The sequence below is a fragment of the Cyprinus carpio genome, chromosome B13 (assembly GCF_018340385.1).
Source record: "Cyprinus carpio isolate SPL01 chromosome B13, ASM1834038v1, whole genome shotgun sequence".
NCBI classification, from domain to species: domain Eukaryota; kingdom Metazoa; phylum Chordata; class Actinopteri; order Cypriniformes; family Cyprinidae; genus Cyprinus; species Cyprinus carpio.
In genome coordinates this window covers 6,128,764-6,148,508 of record NC_056609.1, presented here as the reverse complement: position 1 = coordinate 6,148,508, position 19,745 = coordinate 6,128,764, and the positions used below count along the sequence as shown (strand labels likewise).

The 19,745-nt window shown below is 39.8% G+C and overlaps 1 protein-coding gene across 1 annotated transcript in view; it reads right to left on the bottom strand.

Moving 5' to 3' along the window:
• Window positions 1-18,348, bottom strand: part of LOC109048247 (exportin-5-like) — a 48,002-nt gene extending 29,654 nt beyond the window's left edge. Inside the window, exons 1-4 of the mRNA XM_042736310.1 lie at window positions 18,224-18,348; window positions 18,024-18,131; window positions 17,701-17,838; window positions 8,027-8,191 (exon numbers count right to left, since the gene is read on the bottom strand). Coding sequence (XP_042592244.1) covers window positions 8,027-8,191; window positions 17,701-17,838; window positions 18,024-18,131; window positions 18,224-18,313 — 501 coding nt within the window. The 5' untranslated portion in view covers window positions 18,314-18,348. The remainder of the gene's footprint in view (window positions 1-8,026; window positions 8,192-17,700; window positions 17,839-18,023; window positions 18,132-18,223) is intronic.
• Between the last annotated feature and the right edge of the window lie 1,397 nt (window positions 18,349-19,745).

Below are 19,745 nucleotides of genomic sequence, written 5' to 3'. Positions count from 1 at the left end.
GAACATTACAAATATTTAAAATAAATCCACAGCTTTCACCTTGGATGCTCTCATTTGCCAAGTTGTGCTTCCCTTACTCTAAGGCTAATAAATGTATTTCACAATCTGGGTCATTATTTAATACAAAAGCACACAAAATGTTTCTACTGTATCTCTGTCAATCACTCTGATATTTAGTTAAAAGAGTGGTGTCTGTCACTGTCTTTAAGCAGTTCTGTGAATGACTGTATGGTCATTCTTTATAAAGTAGCAACAATGTCGTTTGTAAAGTACAGTACTGTGCAAAAGTCTTAGGCACATTAGTATTTTTACCCCAAAAAGGGGTTCAAGCCATTTATTTATATCTTTTGCTGTAGTGTGTCAGTAGGAAATATCAGTTTGCCATTAATTTTAATAATCTAGTGTGATTTTGAATGCACAAGCAGTCTGACAACGGCAAAATGAATGTTTGGAAATGTAAACTGATTTTCTACTGACACACTACAGCAAAATATATAAATAACTGTCCGAACACCATTCTTTGGGGTGAAAACACTAACGTGCCTAAGACTTTTACACAGTAGTGTATGTATAAAGTACGTATGATTTAATTCAGTATATTTAAATAAGTACAATTTAAGTATGCGTTCGTTTATATGTGTTAAGGGCTAGATTGTCGCTGGAGGAAACAGCTGTGGTGTGATGAGTGGTGACAAGCGAAAACTTTACAGAAACCGACTGCTCCCTCGTGACCTTTTGTAAACTGTATTTATGACAAAGAACTGCACAGATACAGATATTCTAACAATCTATCGATAAACACACACCTTGTGTCCTCTGTTTCTGTTTAAGTGCGCTCGCGCTGCTCCACCGCCGTCTGTGGATTGAAGAGCGCGCTGAAAGACGGAGAGTAGACCGGTCTGCCGATTTTTCCTTATGAAATTTAAGGGGACTGACTCTGAGGCGATCGCGAATTTGAGTATACAGTTTATGGAGCTAAATGATATAGCCCCTATAAAAAAGCCTAGCGACACCCATGCTTCTTGTGTAGGCCTACATTTCGGAGAACCAGGACAAACATTTCAATCGATCGCTCAGGCATTTAAGAGGCACCGAAATATGCGTCCTTATTCGGTTCGGTGCATACCGGTTCCATACCCCAAACCTACTTTTAAGAAATATATTTTTTGATATACGAACCCAACACTGGCTATGCCCTTACTGGAGTGTGATGTGATCTGTGTCATGTGCAGGTGTGATGGATCGCGTACAAACCAATTGGGTGTCGGAATGGTATATGTTTATACTTCTCATCCAACCACAATCAACTTCACTTCATCCGGATGGTGCGATTTATCTGGATAGGTGTTTTTTTTTTTTTTTTTTTGGAATGATGACAAGCCGGAATGAAAACAAGCCGAAATGAAATAGCAGTAACGAACCTATTTTTAAAATGTAAGGAGTAAAAAGTACAGATAATTGCGTGAAAATGTAAGGATTAGAAGTAAAAAGTCGGCTGAAAAATAATTACTCAAGTAAAGTATAGATACCCAAAATTTCTACTTAAGTAATGTAACGAAGTATTTGTACTTCGTTACTTGACACCTCTGACGACTGCACACCATCACACAACTCCAACCTCTTCATTAAGTTTGCGGATGACACGACTGTGGTGGGTCTCATTAGCAACAGAGATGAGACAAACTACAGGAGCGAGGTGAGCCGCCTGGCCGGGTGGTGCAGTGACAACAATCTCTCTCTGAACGTGGAGAAGACGAAGGAGATTGTTGTTGACTTCAGGAGAGCGCACACTCACCATGCTCCTCTGACCATCAACGGTGCGACTGTGGAGAGAGTGAGCAGCACCAAGTTCCTGGGTGTGCACATCACAGAGGACCTCTCCTGGACCGACAACACTGCAGCACTGGCCAAGAAATCACAACAGCGTCTCTACTTCCACCGCAAACTGAGGAGAGCCAGAGCCCCACCCCCCATCATGTACACCTTCTACAGAGGCACCATCGAGAGCATTCTGACCAGCTGCATCACTGTGTGGTATGGCGCCTGCAACGCGTCCTGCCGGAAGACTCTGCAACGCATAGTAAGAGCAGCTGAGAAGATCATTGGTGTCTCTCTCCCCTCCCTCCAGGACATTTATGGAACCCGTCTCACTCGAAAAGCCCTCTGCATTGCAGGTGAGCCCACTCACCCGTCACACAGACTCTTCAGTCTGCTGCCATCAGGGAGGAGACTGCGGAGTCTCCAGGCCAGGACCAGCAGACTGAAGGACAGCTTCATCCATCAGGCTGTCAGGAAGCTGAACTCGCTCCCGAACTTGCCCCCCCGTCCCTCTTCTGCCTCAGGCACCACTGAACTTGACTTGACTTGACTTGTGTTAAATCCTTTCTCTGTTCTGTGTGGAGTGTGTGGGATCTAGTGATAAAGTGAACCTCTGAACCGGTTTAACCTTCCACTGAAGCTCACATCAGGTGCACACAGAGTTAAAGACTCCATGTGTGTCAGAGAAGACAGCTGTCTATACCCTCACCAGTCAGCACTTACACTGCTGTACACACTACAAAGTGTTCAATACCTGTTATAGATGAGGTGTAAATGCATGAATAAATCATTTACAAAGCTTTCTATATCCCCTAATCTAAAGTGAAAACTATTCATCCCTTGTAAATGTGTTACATATCATGCATTTACACATCATCTATAACAGGAGAAGGTCTTGAGTAAAGAAAGATTCAGATTCTAAAATGATTGCTTGGTAGACAGTAAATTGGCCAATATAAAATTAAATCAAAACATTGCAATGTTTTGGCAATGTCTTTAACCTTTAGACTGTTCACAAAGACCCACCCTCCTTAGTTACTGTTGCCAACCCCAGCAAACATTGCCGTTCTCACACCACAAATCATGTTCTCACGCAGTGAAAAATATGCTCCTGATCAGGGCGAAGTTCATGGGATTTTGTCCACAGAATGATAAGAGCACACATTTTACCACATTATTTTATTATTTACCACTCAGTATTTTAACTTAAGCGCTGCAAGCCATTCATACAGCGCCAGGCATGGACAAATCTGGTAGGCAAAACAAGTACTTTAAAGGTATTTCTTAGCTTAATGCCATTACTGTGGAAACCAACAACAGCACAGCTTAACCCTCCACATATTTTTATATTTAGTTATACTGAAAACGTTTAAACTCAGTCTCTCTTTTTTTTTTTACCCTATTTTAACATGGATTTCTATGGAGGCCGGCCGTAGATGTCGGGCAAGATGGCAGATAGCAGCGGCAGCCCATAATATAGACGTTCTGATTGGTCAGATCACCTGCAAATCAAGCTTCCTACGAATGGTCAATTGAGGCTTTAAACTACATGCGTTGTATGAGGCTGCATGATTTGATGACATATCTGTTGTCAAGTAAAGATTCTAAATGTGAAGAACTGCATGTTAAAATGCAGAGGCACAAAAGTCAGATGTTCAAGATCAGCGGTTTCAAATTCAAGTTCTTCAGTCACAGGTAGATAAATAAATAGCTGAACAAATAGTGAAAAGTGTAAAAAGCACAAGAGCGCTATCCAGTTCATAAAAAGCACAAGAGCACCATCGCAGAGTTCAAGGCTAAGCTGAATGCACAAGTGTCCACGTCTCCCAAAACAGCAATGGGGCTAAAAAGCCTGTTAACTTCTGGCTGTAATGATTTTGCAGCACTTAGTTCAGATGAAGCATTTGCCACTACTCAAGAAAGTGTGCCAATTTCAGTTCCTAATGAACATTACACATTGTGCTCGTCTGATTAGAGTTAAGCTGGGCAGCGTGGTAACCCAGGCAAACATAGTCATTGGCCATTATTGTTAAGCCAGTCCGTGGTGGATTTCAGCAGCGGCGGGTAACACGGTTTCTCCCACTAGCGACTTTGGCTGGTTAAATTTTATATACAGTAACAGAGCTAGACATTAAAGGTGCAGTAGGACATCTTGTAAAATGCTACCTTTAGCCTGATAGCATTGTAAGCGTATATCCCACCCTCCCTGTAAATCGTCATCCAAAGCCACGCATCCTGAACACATATATGCACACAGACCAGACAACCAACTGTCTGCATAGTGTATATGAACGTGCTGATGATGTATCCTGTCTGCACAAACAGGGTGCGCAGAAGTATGCAAACACATATATTGACAGGCAGGTAGGAAAGCATCTCATAATGTTCGGACTGAAGATTTTGATTGGACAAACATTTCTTGGTCCTATGCCTTCCACAGAATATGTAAATACATTTAGACCACTTAAAGCTGCAGTCCGCAAGTTTTGCCTCTTTGTCACCATCTCTGTTTGAAAACCTGCAATTGTGGCTGTGGGCTAAATTATCAAGAAGGGTATTCCTGCACAACCGGAGGCTGCAGTTTCAGGACCGCAGTTCTAGGACCCTAGTTTTTTTGTGACAGCGCCACCTACCGTACTGGATCAACACTAATTAAAGATGGACGACAGGGACAGCAATCAGACGGTGAGTGCCGATATTTAATTAAGTTTTATTTTATAACGTTTAAACGGTGCGAAGTTTACATAGTGAGGAACTGCTAACTATGAATTAATAATTAATTCCCACCAAATTAAGAATTCGTGAGATAATTTTATTAATTACTACGACGTTAATTCGTGGCCATGATTTCATAAATCCTTGAGTTTTAATGACGAACTATTATAAGTGAATCTAGCCAGCACATTAATTAAACTTATCAGATGACAAGAGCATGGTTGATGTAAGGTTTGTAAGATTTACCTGCAGCTTAATGTATTAGGTGTGAATACTGGCTTAATACTCGTTGTTTTACCATATTTAAGTATAAAATATCTTTCATAATTAAACTGCACTGACTGCCTAGTTGCACTATGTGTTAACATGTTGTTTTTTGGAATTGTTTTGCAATGATGAATGAGGCATTTGGCAGTTTTAATAGCTTGTTACAATTTGGCCTAATCTGCAGGCCTACTCCACATACAGTCCATTGTTATCATGAGTTTCTGTCATGTTCTGCATGGCCAATATGAAGTGATTTTATGGATTTGGTTAGGCTCATTGTAGGACAGATGATTAAAAAAGGCACTAGGGATATTTTCATGATCTCAAAATATTCTAACAAGTAGGCTCTCTCTTTTTCAAGATGCATATAACAATCCAAAAAGGGAGATCCCTGCCCGAATTGAAGAGATGCACCACATGCTGCAAGGACTTTCACTGCCCGTTCTGTAGTTCAGCTTTGTTCCACCCATCAAAGCTGAGCAAGATCAGAACCTATGTAGAGAGCCATTTCAATCGTGCAGTTATCCATGAAGGTAAAGTTTTCAAACATTCCCTCAGGAAATGCAATTGGAGTTAAAATGTGCATTAAAAGCAGAATGTATTTTATGATCAGTTCCATTTGAGCAGTGAACCAAAGCTCTTGATTTGTTTTTGAAAACCAAACACCTAATTCAAATTTTGGGTATACATAATTTACAAATTGAAATATATGATCTATTCTATGTTCTTGTTATACCATTATAGGGTATACCATTCACAGATGTGGGTTACATTGCCGACCACAGTTGCATTACCACTGTATCCACTGCCAGTCAATGCTGTTACGTAAATCTGTGAGGAACAGCAGGACATCTTGTTTTCTTATCTGAGAGGAGTGCTGGATAGAACACCAACAGAACTGAGCTTCACAGATGAAGTGCAGTTCATCTGTGATGTTCTTTTTCTGGATGTAATGTGTTTGTTTGTGTCCTGCTCCTGCACTTACAAAAGCTACTGTATAAACTACATGCTGGTGCTACTCGTGTATGGACCCATGTTTAATATCTTACTGTTCAGTAGTGCTATAACAGTATATTTATATTAATGTTTTTCATAGGCCATCATATATGCCCTGGCTGCCCTCCGGAATTTGTCCTTGCAGGAGGCTGAGCAGGTCTTTCTTTCTGGTCCAGATTATCATTTCAGGTCAGAGTACAATATGAATTATTTTTGTACAATGCCTAGTGCACCATTTTGCTACTGATATTTCTGTTATCACAAAAGTGATTGTTCTCTGATAACTATTTCAGTGAAGTGGAAGAATTTAATAGAAAGATTGACAAGCAATTGAGGAAAGAAGGGAGATCATTCAATTGGTGGGTATTGCTCTTTAGATGTCATCACCTTAAGGAGGTTAATCAATATACTGTATAATTCAAGAGACTAAGACTTTTAAGGTTCTCCATTTTTTACAATTGTTTTAAAATTGATATACATTTTTCATTTATATTTTGTGTAAATTCGGCACGACTCCAGTGTGGATAAATCATTTTTTTCTGAGGAGTATTTGTGTGGCAGACAGTCACCTCACAAGTGTGGATATTTTCTGCTTCGCAATCACAGATTGTAATATATGACCCAAATAAGAATTTTGTACACATCTTGTGTAATCCCAGGTTATCTGTAATCAGATACACATTTAAAACTGGAATATAATTTAATTTCATTTACATGTGTTTCATAAACACATAATCCTTTCTGGATTACAATCCATCATCAAAATGATCAAAGTAATTATCTTCTGTGTGAAAGGCCATAAATGACCTGCAGGATCCTCACATGCGATAGCCTAGTAGCCGGGACAACAACTTTATGTTTACAGATGTGACGTAATAACGCAGTGCCATGTTCGAATTTACCCCAAAAACCTAAAGTAAAGAGACTTTTAACCAACATAACAAAAAATGTTTCTGAAGATAATCACCTATTGCACCTTCAATGCTTGTGTAAGACATGTGGATTTTTTGAGGGGGCTAGTGAAAGAGAATGACCGGACAACTAATCTGATTAAAACATCTAATTAGGGAAGCACGATTCTTTCGGCAAGAATGATTCTAATTTTATTACATTTGGTGCATGTAATAAACTGATGATGGATAATCAACAGTAAGAACAAGGTCACGCCAGGCTCACAAAGCCTGTCTGTATGTGAAACAATGTCGTGAAGAAATCAAAACAAATGAATTAAACCGCACACTGAGGAAACTTACTGCAGTAAATGTAACAGTTTTTATATTTATAACATATAGCCCAGTTAACATGACATGTCCAAGAGAGTGAAGTTTGACCTGAAATTGTTTATATATTAAATATATTTATATACAATATAAATTATATGACTATAAATATATACATGCAAATATTTTTAAAATACTGTATGTCGTTATATATACATAATAAATATACACAGTATGCACACAAATTACCGCACACAAATTTACACATTATGTACACATTATGTATATTCTGTGTTTTTGAATTAATCATAAGGTCTGCATGGAATTCTATATCCCATAATACAAGTTGTTCTGACTGTTTAAATAGTCATTTAATTTTGGGTTTATGTTATTGGTTAAGATGCATCATGTGATTAAGGTCATGGCAGCCATCTTAGATTTAATCTCACAACAGCAGTGATGCAGCAGCAGATGTCTCCCTGATAAAAGCTATATTTCTGTTATTTTGTGCCAAAGGCCATCGTCTGTAAGTTTAACGGTTTACTAAATTTCATCTATGTTTAAAAAAAATAAGCATTTCATGCCATTTAAAAAGAAACATTTGTGGTGCATTTAAATAAAAAGGTTGTTGTTTTCTCTCTCGTATTAATGCTAGATTTGCTGTTTTATTTCCTAAAATTTACTTTGTCATACTTTATACTTAATGTATGTTTGTGTTTGCATTATAGTTTCACAAAAAAACGATGTTGTGCAACTGAAGATTGCAAGTAAAACACTGGAAAATAACTACTTCAGTTTTGACTTTTTCTTCAGGCCTGATCCTGTTTAACTAACTGTCGAGGTGCAACCTACTTGCAGCAGGGACAGAATACAAGTACTACCCTTGACTAAGGAACTAAGGAAAATATACAATAATGTCAAACAATATTATCAAAAAATTTAAAATAACTGGATCAGATGATGAGCACGTGACAATGTAAAGAAAGTAAAGAAAAGAAAAGTGGCCATACCCCAACAGTGCCTGCAATGAGCCTTTTAAACTGCTCCTTCTTTTTCTTCTCTCCTGCCTTTGATACAGTGGATTGTATGGTCTTCTGATCAAACTGCTCCAGGGCCTCAACATGGATATCAGGGATCTGATTCATGATGAAACGCAGCTCAGTGTATCGAGGCCTCTGTACAGAAATATAAGAATGAAAAACTCCTAAATCATTGTTAATTAAATTTTCTCACCAATGCCTTAAGTCGCTACCATAATCACTTAAAGGTGCATTCAGTGGTACTTTAGCTTGTGTTAACATCACTGTTCTTTATGTACTAAAAGTAAAACATACCACAGTAGTGTTACATGCCTCATTGTCATCTATGAGGATCAGCATGATCGTCTCTGACTTGAGTTATAAAGTTATAGAGAGCAACATTTCAGCTTTGCATCACAGAAATAAATGATAATTTAAAGTATAATACATTTAAAAACAATTATTTTAAATTGTAATAATATATCACAATATTACATTTTTTTTTCTGTATTTTTTATCAAATAAATGCAGACTTAATGAGCAGAAGAGACTTCTTTCAAAAACATTAAAAATAGTAATGTTTCCAAACTTTTGACCTGTACTGTATGTATATATATATATATATATATATATATATATAAATGATAGTCTTCATATTTTCTGTGAATATACACTATTAAGATGACTTCACAAAAACAATTATTTCTTACTGTGAAATACTTTATAAATTAACACCAAGCTACTGAATACACCTTTGCTGATGGACGTTGTTACTGGCTACAAATTACAGCCAAGATAAGGAACCATGGGAGGCCAATGACAGTAAACTATATTTAAAGATGTGATGAAACCACTGGTGTAGCTTTAAACTTTTATAAGACATTAAACAAGTTCAGTATTGAACAGTCTAAACCCATCCCTTCTAAACAGGGATTTTAAACCTCAAATACAGTTCAATTAAATCATCCTTAAAGCATCTGTAGTAACAAAAGCTACAAAGGACTTTGCAGCTACATAGGAATAAACAGCTGTTGGTATTTAGTAACGTGATATATTGCAGTAATAAACATGTACGGTATCGTTATCGTGAGCACCTCAAAAGACTGCAATTAATTCTTGAAACCGTATTGTCTAGAGTTTTAAAATGGACATAGCTTCTTTTTCATCAAAGGGTTAAATTGTACAACAGTATGTTGGTGTAAACAAAAAAGGCTGAATGAGAATCCAAATTCACTCTCTGACAAGCAGGTGGTGCTTATGGATAAGCAAAAATGCAGCGCTTACCCCTGTTGCCTCTGTAAACAAAGCTGCTTTGGACAACTTTTTTGTTTCTGACACCCACTTGTCACAGAGTTGTCAAACAGTGTTTACATGTTTTCAAACAGCCACTTGAATTTTTGTATTTGGTGTTTATCAAACAACAAATATGTAAAGACTTTATAGACAGCTCTGGAAAAAAAAAAATTACCACTGCAAAATTAGCAGTTTCTCTGTTTTTACTAATTATAGGTATATGTATTTGAGTAAAATGAACATGTTTTTTTTTTTTTATTATATAATCTACTGAAAACATTTTTATCTGTACTGACAACTACTGACAATCACATTTGTAATTTAGAGCATTTATTTGCAGAAAATAACAACTGGTCGAAATATCAAAAAATATGTAGGGTTTTCAGACCTCTAATAATGCAAAGAAAACAGGTTCAAGCTTTAAACAACACAATACAGTGTAGATTCGTAATAGTGAGTGGAAGTAGGCAGGTGCTGAGCCTGTGCATGTTCTATATGCAAGCATCAAGTGAAAGTCGTGACATTTACCAAGTATGGTAACCCATACTCGGAATTGGTGCTCTGCATTTAACCCATTTGAATACACACCCGGAGCAGTGGGCAGCTATATCCAGAGCCCTGGGAGCAACTGGGGGTTCAGTGCCTTGATCAAGGGCACTTCAGCCATGGGTATTGAGGGTGGGAGAAAGCGCTGTTCATTAACTCCCTCCCCCTCCTATAACTCCTGCCAGCACCGAGACTCGAAACTGTGACCCTCGGGTTAGAAGTCCAACTCTCTAACCATTAGGCCACAGCTGCCCCCAATGTCTTGAATCTTGAATCTATCAATGTATTGAACTTGATGCGAGCTGCAACTGGTAGCAGTACAAGGGGAAGTCGTGGCCTAATGGTTAGAGAGTTTGACTCCTAACCCTAAGGTTGTGGGTTCGAGTCTCGGGTCGGCAATACCATGACTGAGGTGCCCTTGAGCAAGGCACCGAACCCCCAACTGCTCCCCGGGCACCGCAGCATAAATGGCTGCCCACTGCTCCAGGTGTGTGTTCATGGTGTGTGTGTGTTCACTGCTGTGTGTGTGCAATTTGGATAGGTTAAATGCAGAGCACGAATTCTGAGTATGGGTCACCATACTTGGCTGTATGTCACATCACCAAGTACAAGGAGAAAAAGAGAGATGTAACATGGGCTCTTTTGGGCTCATTGAACACCAGTTGTGCCGCTGCATTCTGAATCATTTGTAGAGGTTTGATTATGCTTGATGGAAGTCCAGCCAGAAGAGAAGAGCAATGCAGTAGTCCAGCCTAGAAATGACAAGGGCCTGGACAAGAAGTTGTGCAGCATGCTCCGTTAGAAAGGGCCTGATCTTTCTGATGTTGTGCAATGCAAACCTGCAAGATCGAGCAGTCTTTGCAATATGGTCTTTGAAGGTCAGCTGGTTATCAATGGTTAGCTGGATGGAGAAATCATACCGTAGAGTTAGAGTGGCAGGGAAGACAAGAAACTCAAGTCTTTGCCAGGTTGAGCTGTAGGTGATATTCTTTCATCCATGCCGAGATGTCCGCCAGGCAGCCTGAGATCCATTCAGCTACCGTTGGATCATCTGGTTGAAATGAAAGATAGAGCTGTGTGTCATCAGCATAGCACTGGTAGGAGAATCCATGTGCCTGTATGATGGGACCCAGTGATGTCGTGTATATGGAGAAGAGGAGGGGTCCAAGTACTGATCCCTGAGGAACCCCAGTGACAAATTGATGTGCTTTGGATACCTCCTCTCCCCAAGCCACCCTGAAAGACCTACCAGTGAGATAGGATTCAAACCAGCGAAGTGGAATCCCTGTGATGCCCAGTGTTGAGAGGGTAGGAGGATCTGATGATTGACAGTGTCAAAAGCAGCAGATAGATACAGTCGAATAAGAACTGATGATTTGGAATAAGCTTTTGCAATCCGCAGGGCTTCCATGACTGACAGTAGTGCAGTCTCAGTTGAATGGCCACTCCTGAAACCTGACTGGTTAGCTTTCAGTTTGCTGTTCTGTGAAAGAAACAATTATATCTGGTTGAAAGCAACTCTTTCGAGGGTTTTCGTTATGAATGGAAGGAGAGAGACAGGTCTGTATCTTTAAGTGAAGTGTTTAATGTAGGTTTTTTGAGCAGTGGGGTTACTCAAGCCTGCTTGAATGCAGTTGGAAAGGTGCCAGTGAGGAAAGATCTGTTGATGATGTATGTGAGTGCTGGTAAAAGTGTAAGAGAGATTGCTTGGAGGAGGCGTAAATGGTTTTCTCCATTTACTTGATTGGCCTGACTGTGCGGCACAGAGCATCGTCCTGCTGGAAAAAAACAATCCTCAGAGTTGGGTATATTGTCAGAGCAGAAGGAAGCTATTTTTCTTCCAGGACAACTTTGCACGTGGCTTGATTCATGCGCCCTTTACAAAGACAATTGTGCCTGATTCCAGCCTTGCTGAAGCACCCCCAGATCATGAATGAATGAATGATGCATTTATATAGCACTTTATTGTGTATTGCAGTACACCCAAAGCACTTTACAATCATGTGGGGGTGCTCTCTCCTCAACCACCACCATCATCACCAATCCTCTACCAAATTTAACATTGGGTGCGAGACACTGTGGATTGTAGGCCTCTCCAGGTAACCATCAGACGACCAGGTGTTGGGCAAAACTGAAAACATCAGATTAACACACAAACAGTCTTGTACGGAGTCAACGGTAATTCTGTTGAGCCAAGATCCACAGCTAAGCAACCCCAGAATATGAGAGATGGAGAATGGAGTCCCAAGTATTCATGCGCATATTGTTCCAGTAGAGACCATTTCATTGGCCTGTGCCCTTCTTTTAAATCCTTAGATGAAAGCAGGAAGGATGCATGGATTAGAGAGAGCAAAAGATGTTGGAGATGCGGGCTTAAACATCTAGCCGTCAACTGTGACTTGAAAAAGCCTTGTCCACAGTGCAAAGGCAGACATCTTGGTATTCTTCATGGAGTTAATTGTCGCGACCAGGATAACGGTACATTTTATCTTAGTCGCCTTGGAGGTTCTGGGAAGGTACTGCTTAAAGTTGTTGAAGTACTTCTCCATTACAAAGGCAGATCCTTGCAAACCTATGCCATCCTGGATGATGGATCAGAACGCACCATGCTGCTATCTCAAGCATCTGATTATTTGGGCCTTAATGGGGTAACCGAGTCCCTAATCGTTAGAACTGTACGTCAAGACACTCTCGCACTTGAAGGCTCGTCTGTAACCTTTGAAATATCCTCCGTGGTCAATCCAGAGAAGAAGTATTCCATTTCCAATGCTTTTTCTGCCACCAGATTGGGACTGGCAGAACAGACTTATCCGGTTGAGATCTTGCAGAGACGTTTCAGACATCTTCGGGACTTACCCCTTCCAGCTTTCACTAATGTCCAACCACTTATTCTTATTGGTGCAGACTACCCACACCTGATAAACCCAATTGATCAGGTGTATTTTGGGCCTCCTAAATCTCCAGCAGCAATCCAGACCAGGTTAGGCTGGGTACTTCAAGGCCCAATACCAATTCCTAACACAGATGAGATGCAGTGTCTTTTTACCATCGCTAATCCATTAGAAGAACTTCGCCACGATGTGGAGAAACTATGGAAGGTAGACATCCTTCCTTTCCGGAATGAAAAGGTCATTACTAGGTCCAAGCAGGACCAAGGAGCTATGGACTTGTTGGCCTCCAAGTCTAAAATAGTTGATGTGGATGGTGTGAAAAGGTATGCCACTCCGTTATTGCGTGCTGCTTCCGCCATGAAGTTACGAGCCTCACCAAATGCAGTTATGTCTTATCTCAGATGTATCGAGCGTCGCCTCCAAAGAAATCCCACAACTGCTGCTGTGTATGACCAAGAAATTGCTAAGTTGGAGAAATCTGGTTATGTTTCCAAAGTGGAACTTTCTCATGACTCATCAAATGAGTCATGGTATATTCCTCATCATATTGTGGAGCATAATGGAAAGAAAAGAATAGTTTTCAATTGTTCCTATCAATATAAAGGTGTGTCACTTAACAGTCAACTCCTTCCTGGTCCACAATTGGGCCCTTCCTTACTTGGGGTCTTACTCCGGTTTCGTCAGTGCCCAGTGGCAATTAGTGGGGACATCAAATCTATGTTCCACCAAGTTAGGCTACTACCAGAAGACCGTTCTCTTCTACGCTTCCTGTGGCGCAACATGCAGAGGTCAAACCCACCTGACATCTACGAATGGCAAGTTTTGCCCTTTGGCACAGTATGTAGTCCATGTTGCGCAATATATGCTTTACAAAGGCATGTCCATGATCACAAAGAAGGATATGAAGATATAGTGAATTCTGTACTTCAGTCATTCTATGTGGACAACTGTTTAGAGAGTTTCCCAAATGTGCAAACTGCAAAAAACTTCCTAGACCGAATGCGTTCTTTACTGATGAGTGGAGGATTTGAAACCAGACAGTGGGCAAGTAACCTGCCTGATCTTGTCAGACACCTTCCTCCTGAAGCCAGGTCTGAGAGTGCTGAACTCTGGATCAATCAAGATCGCTTGGATCCTAAAGAAGGAGCTCTGGGTCTGAGTTGGCACTGTCCCTCTGATTCATTAGGGTATCAATCCCGAATTGTGGAGTATAAAGCAACAACCCTGCGCAATATATATAAAGTCCTCGCCAGTCAGTATGACCCCTTGGGTTATATCTCCCCCTTTACAACGCGAGCTAAGGTCATCATACAACAATGCTGGATGAAGTCCAGGGGTTGGGATGATCCCCTTATGCCAGATCCTATTCAACAGGCCTGGAAGGCTTGGGAAAACGAGCTCCCTGATCTGTCATTGATACAGCTTCCTAGATGTTATTCAACCTTGCCTTTCAATCAAATTACATCTAGAGAGTTGCATATATTTTGTGACGCCTCAGAGAGTGCATATGGGTCAGTAGCTTATTTGCGGATGGAAAATGACAAGGGTGTGGTACATACTTCCTTCATCATGGCAAGATCTCGAGTGGCCCCTAAAAGGCAAATATCCATCCCTCGTCTGGAACTTTGCGCTGCTCTAATAGGTGCACAGCTTTGTAAACTCCTGCAGAATGAATTGACTCATCCTTTGACAAATATTGTCCTATGGTCAGATTCAACAACCGTCTTGTCTTGGCTGCATTCCCTCCCCTGCCGTTACAAAGTTTTTGTAGCTAATAGAGTCACTGAAATCCTGGAACTTACTGATCCCTCTTCTTGGAGGTATATTCCTTCTGTACAGAATCCAGCAGATGACATTACTAGAGGTAAAACTCTTGTTGAGTTAGCCAAACCTGCTCATAGATGGCGACAAGGCCCAATGTTTCTGAAATGTCCTCCACATGAATGGCCAAAAAATCTAGTGTCCAGACCTGCTAGTCCTGATCCTGAGCTCCGCAAGCCACTCTTTTGTGGCTTAACACAAGTGGATGATTTCGTATTCCCAGATCCTTCCAGTTTCAAATCACTGTCAGAGTTACAGTCCGCAACAAATCAGTTACTGCTACAACATAGGGAGGACTCCTGTGATGCCTCTTCAGTCCAAACCCTTCTTTTGAGAGAAGCCCAGCAACAAAGTTTTCCCTCTGAGTATCAGTGTTTAAAGGAAGGAAAGCCCATTGAACCTCAAAGTTGTCTCCTCACACTTTCTCCTGAATTCAATGAAGAAACAGGACTTATTGTAGTGGGAGGTAAGCTCAGGCGTGTAGAGGATATGGAACCTGGAATGGTTCATCCCATTGTACTCGACCCCAAACATCCATTATCCCATTTAATTATCAAGGACTGTGATGAGAAACTTTTCCATCCTGGTCCAGAGAGAGTTTTCTCAGAACTTCGGCGCAATTACTGGATAATTAGAGGGAGACAAGCCGTAAAAAAACATCAGTGGTCTTGTTTACAATGTAGAAAGTGGAGAGCTAAGCCATCTATCCCTCTAATGTCAGATCTGCCAAGCTCCAAGCTCCGGTTGTTTAAACCTCCCTTTTGGTCCACCAGAATGGACTGTTTTGGTCCCTTTCATGTCAATATTGGCCGTAGAACGGAGAAGAGATGGGGCATTCTGTTTAAATGCCAGACCACTCGATGTCTGCATCTTGATTTGTTGAGCAGTTTAAATGTGGACAGCTTTCTAATGGCCCTACGCCGCTTCATATCTAGGAGAGGAAGGCCTTATGAGATTCTTTGTGATCAAGGAAGTAATTTCCGTGGAGCTGCAAGAGAATTAAAGGAAGCTTTCCAAAATCTTACCACTGAGTTGCAAGTCAAGTTGGAAAGTCAGCAGATTAAATTCAAGTTTAATCCACCACAAGCTCCTCATTTTGGGGGGTCATGGGAAAGAGAGGTCCGTTCAGTTTAAAACAGCTCTGCGGGTGGTACTTGGCAGTCAAACAGTATCAGCGGAAGTCCTACAAACAGTTTTGACTGAAGTTGAAGGAGTGTTAAATTCGAAGCCACTTGGTTACGCCTCTTCAAACATTTCAGATCTCGACCCTATCACTCCAAATCTCCTCCTCATGGGGCAGCGAGACTCTTCTCTACCTCAGGTGATTTATGCCAACACTAAGCTCTTTGGCCGCAGATCTTGGCGACATAGCCAGGTCCTCGTGGACCAGTTCTGGACATCCTTTATCCGATATTATCTACCAGGTCAGCAGCTCCGTCAAAAATGGAACCAAGAACAACCTAATCTAAATGACTCTGCTGTCGTGTTAGTTATTGATTCTCAACTCCCAAGAGCATCATGGCCCATTGGTAGGGTAGTACGTCTCTTACCTAGTCAGGATGGGCGTGTTAGAGTAGCTGAGATTGTTATTAATGGAAAGACATATGTACGTCCAGTTGCTAAGTTGATTCCATTACCTAAAATAGATGAGTGATAGCGAATACGTGACTGTATTCGGGGGCGGCTGTTGTGAATTTGACCCTTCTCTTTCATTTTTCCTTTTCTTTTTCCCATATATATATATATATATATATATATATATATATATATATATATATATATATATTTGTACTACGTATCCCACAATTCCAAGCAGACTACAATACCCATGCAAGTGCACTACATTACCCATACACCTCCTGGTCAAGGTCTATAAGTAGACCTCACTTCCTTCCTTTGTTTCTCTTCCTTTGGTGAGGTGTGGGTGTTTGAATGGACACCCAACCATGTCCTTTGAGTCTTTTCCTTAGGATGCGTTAAGTAAGTTTGTTTGCCAATTTATTGTTTGGATTGCGTATATATGTATGTTGTTGATATGTTTGTTGATGAATTATGAGTTTGATTTCTTTTATTGTACTGTTTGTAGTGACTTAAGACCATCTTGTACATCTTGTACACGTTGTCCATCCGGTTCATCCAGGCCATCTAATAACATCTGTCCATCTCCATGCCATGGGAATTGTCTATGAATAATCATCTTGAACTTAAAAATAAAAGAAAGCAAAGGACTGGTATCTGTCCCGTGTTTTAATCAGACACGCCATCAAGTTTCTACATCTCTGATGAACTTTGGATATATTAACATCTGATATCCTTCATGTCCTTTTGAAAACCTCAGCCTGGCTCTAGGTTCCTAGGAGTTTTTTTGAGCCGTCCTTACCGTGCACTTCACCCCAGCTGCTGTTTGCAATTCTTTTTGCAGGTCATTTGATGTCATCCTACAGTTGCTGAGTGACATTCGAATGAGCTGGTGGTCATCCCAGTCAATGGAGAGTCATTTTCACCCTCTTCTGGTCTGTAGACTTGCTTTCCACAACGTCTGCAGCTTGACCTTGTTCTTATTAAACCCCATCTTTGAAATTTTAAAGATGGAAGCAACCTGACACTCACTGTATCCTTCTGCCAGTAAAGCCAGAATTGAACACTTCTTTTCCCCACTCAAAACTTTTCTTTAAAAGTTTTTTGGCATGGCCAGTCGTTATTATTTGTTTCCATTTACTTTTGAGGTACACACTAGCACTGTTTTTGCCATCCAGATGGTCCTCTTGCTATAGAGGATAGCGATGACCACAGCAGGGGTTTTTATACATTTCCTCATTAAATAAGATTTGGTTTAGGTGATCACCTGATTAGTATTTCATTAAGCAGAATGAGGTGTGCCTATGTTGGAATTCAACAGACACTGGAATGGCTGACATACACATAGAGATGTTGATTCAATACAAATTTGGAGTGATCTCTTAAATGTTTCCAGAGCTGTATTTTTTTATTTATATTTAATTTATCATAGCTAGTAAGAGGAAAAAAATGAAGTTTATCTTTTTGCGACTGCCAAATGACATATGTGATTCCCAAACACATTCAAGATATCACAGCTGAACTGGCATGACGCACTAGAGACTCGTAGATGAGCAAGGCCAGCTGAGTTAGTGCAGCATTGCAGCCTTCATGTTGGCCATGCATCTGCAGACCCTTCAGTACACTGGTGTAGAGCCATGTCACAGCATCCGGGAGAAGGTTACAGCCAAGCACCTGCAAATGAATTAATTCACATATAGACACAGTATTTTCATGATGCAAAGGATTAAAAAAAAAAAAAAACTGTCATTTTTAGAATACAATTCTAATGATAACTGACAGAAATATTTTGGAGAATTGTCAGTTCTAGATAAAAAAAAAAAAAAATCACTAAGAGGGAGAGAGAGAAAAATCAGTACCTGTTTTAGCAAAGTCCAGCAAAGCATACTAGCACACCGTTGACAGTTTATAGTGTCTTTCCAGGAAAGGGAGTTAAAACATATGGTCAGGAGAGTCATATATATATCCTTTAAAAAAAAAGAGGGTGAAAAACATTTTACTTTGTTCACAGAGCCCAAGTAAAGAAGCCAACTGATGGAGAGCACAAAGAAATGTTAACCTCATTCTGGAGAAGGCACTTGCCCAATTCTGAGAGCTCATCTGAAGGTGTATTCATTTGAATTCCCTGTGAGGAGTCCATCGACACCATCTCCTCGTCTCCAAAACAGAAGATGAAAAAAAATAAAAAATAAAACAAAAAAATACAATACAATCAATCAATCAAATACAATCAATATATTGTTTTCTGTGAGCGAGTAATCAAGATTTTCACATAATTTTGAAGCAAAAACTCTAGGCTTCAAAATCTGTCCTCAAAAGTCTTGTGAACAAATGTTCTCCTGGTGTTTTATTGCCTTATTTCAGTGACTTCAAAATTTTCGTTTTTCACTAACCACGCATAAACGTCGCTTTCTCAAAAACACAATCATGTACATACATGCTGCTCACATATTATTGTAGCCCAGTTTGTGCTGATTACAGTGCTATTATACTTTAGCCTTTTATGTGTTTATAAGCAACTGAAAAAAAAAAAACACAAATATCAGGGCATGTCTAAACTTCTCTAGGCCCCCAAATAACTCAGGCCCCAGAGGGTTAAAAAAATTAAATAAAAAATTGATGAAAAAATTAGCCTTCCTAATACGAGGTGACATTTGACTCAAGGTGATTTACAGGGGAATTTTCTTTTTTACTTTTGTAAATGCATTTTTCTAATTTTATTTAATGTATGCAGTGTTTCCTCTAGGATTTATTCCAGCTGTGGTAGCAGGACTATTTACTAAAAAAACAACAAGAAGATACAAATTAAATTAACAGTACTTAAATAGTTTTCAGTAAGGTCTAACTATAATCTATTCAACTGTAAAATAACACTGGATAGTCTTCACTGTATAATGAAAGACACCAGCAGGTTTATTTAGGTGGCACAGAAGAAGAACACAAAAGTTGCTTGTAGGTACATTTTCAGATGTTTAATAAGTCTCAGAGGTGGGATGAGTGCAATTACATTTATAAATTCATGTGGAGATTAATGTTTTAAGTATAAAATTTTGAATACAGAAATATTAAATGATTTAAATAAATTATACGCTAAAAATAAAACTAAATCCGCCAGCAGGTGGCGGCAAGTCACTGATTTTATCACTGAATCATTTATTCAATTGATTCGTTTGAAAGGCTGATTCATTCAGGAATGAAGCAAGTGACTGTTTTTATGAATGGGTATGGTATCATGAATCACTGACTCACTAGTTTCCTTCACAAACACACTTTCATTCTTTTAGGTCCTCCAGCAAGTTCTATCAAACCTTTACAATTAATCCAGACTCCCACAGCAAGATACATTTTTAATGAGCCGAAAAAAAATGCATATCACACCTCTGTTTATCAATTTGCACTGGCTACTAATAGCTGCTCACATAAAATTGAAGGCATTGATGTTTGCCTACAAAACCACCACTGGCTCTGTACCCCTTTACCTAAATTCATTACTTCAGACTTACGTGCCCTCTAGAAGCTTACATTTTGCAAGTGAACGTCACTTTATTGTGCTATTCCAGAGACACAAAATCACTTTCATG